Here is a 2,312-nt window from a genome sequence, read left to right as displayed (position 1 = left end):
TTTTATTTTTTTTATTTTGGGGGTCAGTAAGGTTATTAAAAAAAATGTTTTTAAAGGAGTCTCTTCTGCTCACCAAGGCAGCATTTATTTGATCAAAATACTTTAAAAATTTTGAAATATTATTACAATTTCAAACAGCTGTTTTCTATGTGAATATCTGTTAAACTGTAATTTATTCCTGTGATCAAAGCTGTATTTTCAGCATCATTACTCCAGTCTTCAGTGTCACATGAGCTTCAGAAATCATTCTAATATGCTGATTTGCTGCTCAAGAAACATTTCTGATTATTATCAATGTTGAAAACAGTTGTGCTGCACAATATTTTTGTGGAAACTGTGATACATTTTATCTTTCAGGATTCACAGATGAATAGAAAGTTCAGAAGAACAGCATTTATTTGAAATAGAAATCTTTTGTAACGTTATAAATGTCTTTACCGTCACTTTTAATCAATATAATGTGTCCTTGATGATAAAATTAGTGATTTCTTTCAAAAAAAAGAAAAATCTTACAGACCCCAACATTTTTTAAACTAAATAATTTTAGAAAATGAACCATACTTGTTTGGAACGACATGAGGGCGAGTCACTGATGACAGAACTGTCATTTTTGGGTGGACTGTCCCTTTAAGAACTCGTTGTAATAGAGTAATCATCACTGAGCGTGTTGAGGTGGATGATTCCAGTTTAAAGCAGAATCAGGTGAGTCTTCATGACTCACATGTCTGAACTCTTGGCTGTTTGTGAACAAGCTGATTCGTTTGCTGAGAGCCAGTCAGAACCAGCTGCACATTCTCACATCCTGTAACGTCATTCATCTCCTCACGTTCAGCGAATGAGCTCGGGTTCTTGAGGTATTCGAGGGAAGTTCACAGCTGTTTCACTGGATGAATCACTCGTGTTTATTCCCAGACTGAACAAACAGCGTTTCATCATCTGAGTTGACTTTTTATGTATCCTTTTAAATTCTGTCATGATTTGCTCACTTCATGTCATTTAGACCCATATCTCTGTGTTTGTGTGTGTGTGTGCGGATGTGTGTGTGTGTGTGTGTGTGTGTGTGTGTGTGTGTGTGCGCGTGTGTGTGTGTGTTTCAGAGGAGGGTCTGCTGTACCGTGCGCGGTATTTCGGGGACAGTGATCTGTACCAGCGGGCTCAGCGGATGGGAACCCCGAGCTGCTCTCGGCTGTCTGAGGTTCAGGCGTCTTTACACGGATAGATGAAGCTTCACTGCACTACCTGGTGAGCGCCGTCTCTGTCCACACCTTCATCTGACCTCCAAGTCACGCTTCATTTACATTCATGCTTTTGGAAGATGCTTTTATCCGAAGCGACTTTCAGTCCATGCATTCCCTGGGAATCAAACCCATACGTCTTCCTCCACTGTTTGAGCTACAGAGACACTAATGAACGTTTAATCAACGTCCATGACCTCAAGATAGTTTGTGGTGCCTCAGTTTAGTGTTCAGAGTCAGTTTGGGTAGTTTGACTTCCTGAAGAGTAAAAAGCGCTTTTATATCATTTAAAAAAAAGTGTAATGTCTGTTTGAGCGGCCCGACACAACAACAACAACAAACTGGGCGAGTAAAAATTGTTTACATTTTCTTTGGAATAGAACAGAAAAATAGGAACAATAAGTTTAAATCCTGTTTATGTTCTCCATCCAGAAATGGATTGATTTTTGACTCCCATAAACAATAAACATTTAGCAGTAAACTAAAAAACAGAGTTACCTGGAAATATATTACTTAAAAACAAACTCAATTAGATGATTGATAGATGGATCATTTATTATTACATATTATTTATGTGTGTGTATATATATATATATATATATATATATATATATATATAAATTCATATATTTTTAAATCATGTGCATATTGCTAATTATTCATATGCATATATATTTATAAGTACTGGTTTGTTTGGTTCAGTGCTTTGTGAATTCCCTAAGGAGGGAATGAATGGGGAAAGTCCTTCCCAAACCACTGCTGGAAATATGGGTCAGTGTTTGTGCTGCTGAAATTACACACTTCAGCTTGAAGCAAAAGTATCGTATCTTGTGCATTGTGGAATGTTGCATTTTCATCACAAATAATTAATTAAAACAATGCATTATTCATATTTCTTCAAATAAATATGATTAATAAATCAAATATTTATTTTCTGCACAGGTTCCAAAAACAATCTCTCCAGTCTGGAATATGGAAGAACGCCATACGGATTATAAATACATTTGTTCGAAAAACAGGGCTGAGCATTGCAGCAACTACTGAACTTGACTAGAAAGACTTACTGAGGGCTGAAGC

The 2,312-nt window shown here is 36.5% G+C and overlaps 1 protein-coding gene across 1 annotated transcript in view; it reads left to right on the top strand.

Annotated features, from left to right (window-relative positions):
- The window catches only part of dnajb12b (DnaJ heat shock protein family (Hsp40) member B12b), a 12,273-nt gene extending 10,034 nt beyond the window's left edge, over positions 1–2,239 (top strand). Inside the window, exons 8-9 of the mRNA XM_016521262.1 lie at positions 1,098–1,242; positions 2,178–2,239. Coding sequence (XP_016376748.1) covers positions 1,098–1,219 — 122 coding nt within the window. The 3' untranslated portion in view covers positions 1,220–1,242; positions 2,178–2,239. The remainder of the gene's footprint in view (positions 1–1,097; positions 1,243–2,177) is intronic.
- The last annotated feature ends 73 nt before the right edge of the window (positions 2,240–2,312 follow it).

This window comes from Sinocyclocheilus rhinocerous, unplaced genomic scaffold, assembly GCF_001515625.1.
Source record: "Sinocyclocheilus rhinocerous isolate Xijiao unplaced genomic scaffold, SAMN03320098_v1.1 scaffold852, whole genome shotgun sequence".
Lineage (NCBI taxonomy): Eukaryota > Metazoa > Chordata > Actinopteri > Cypriniformes > Cyprinidae > Sinocyclocheilus > Sinocyclocheilus rhinocerous.
The sequence above is the reverse complement of the archived record's forward strand: the minus strand, read 5'-3'. Positions and strand labels throughout refer to the sequence as shown.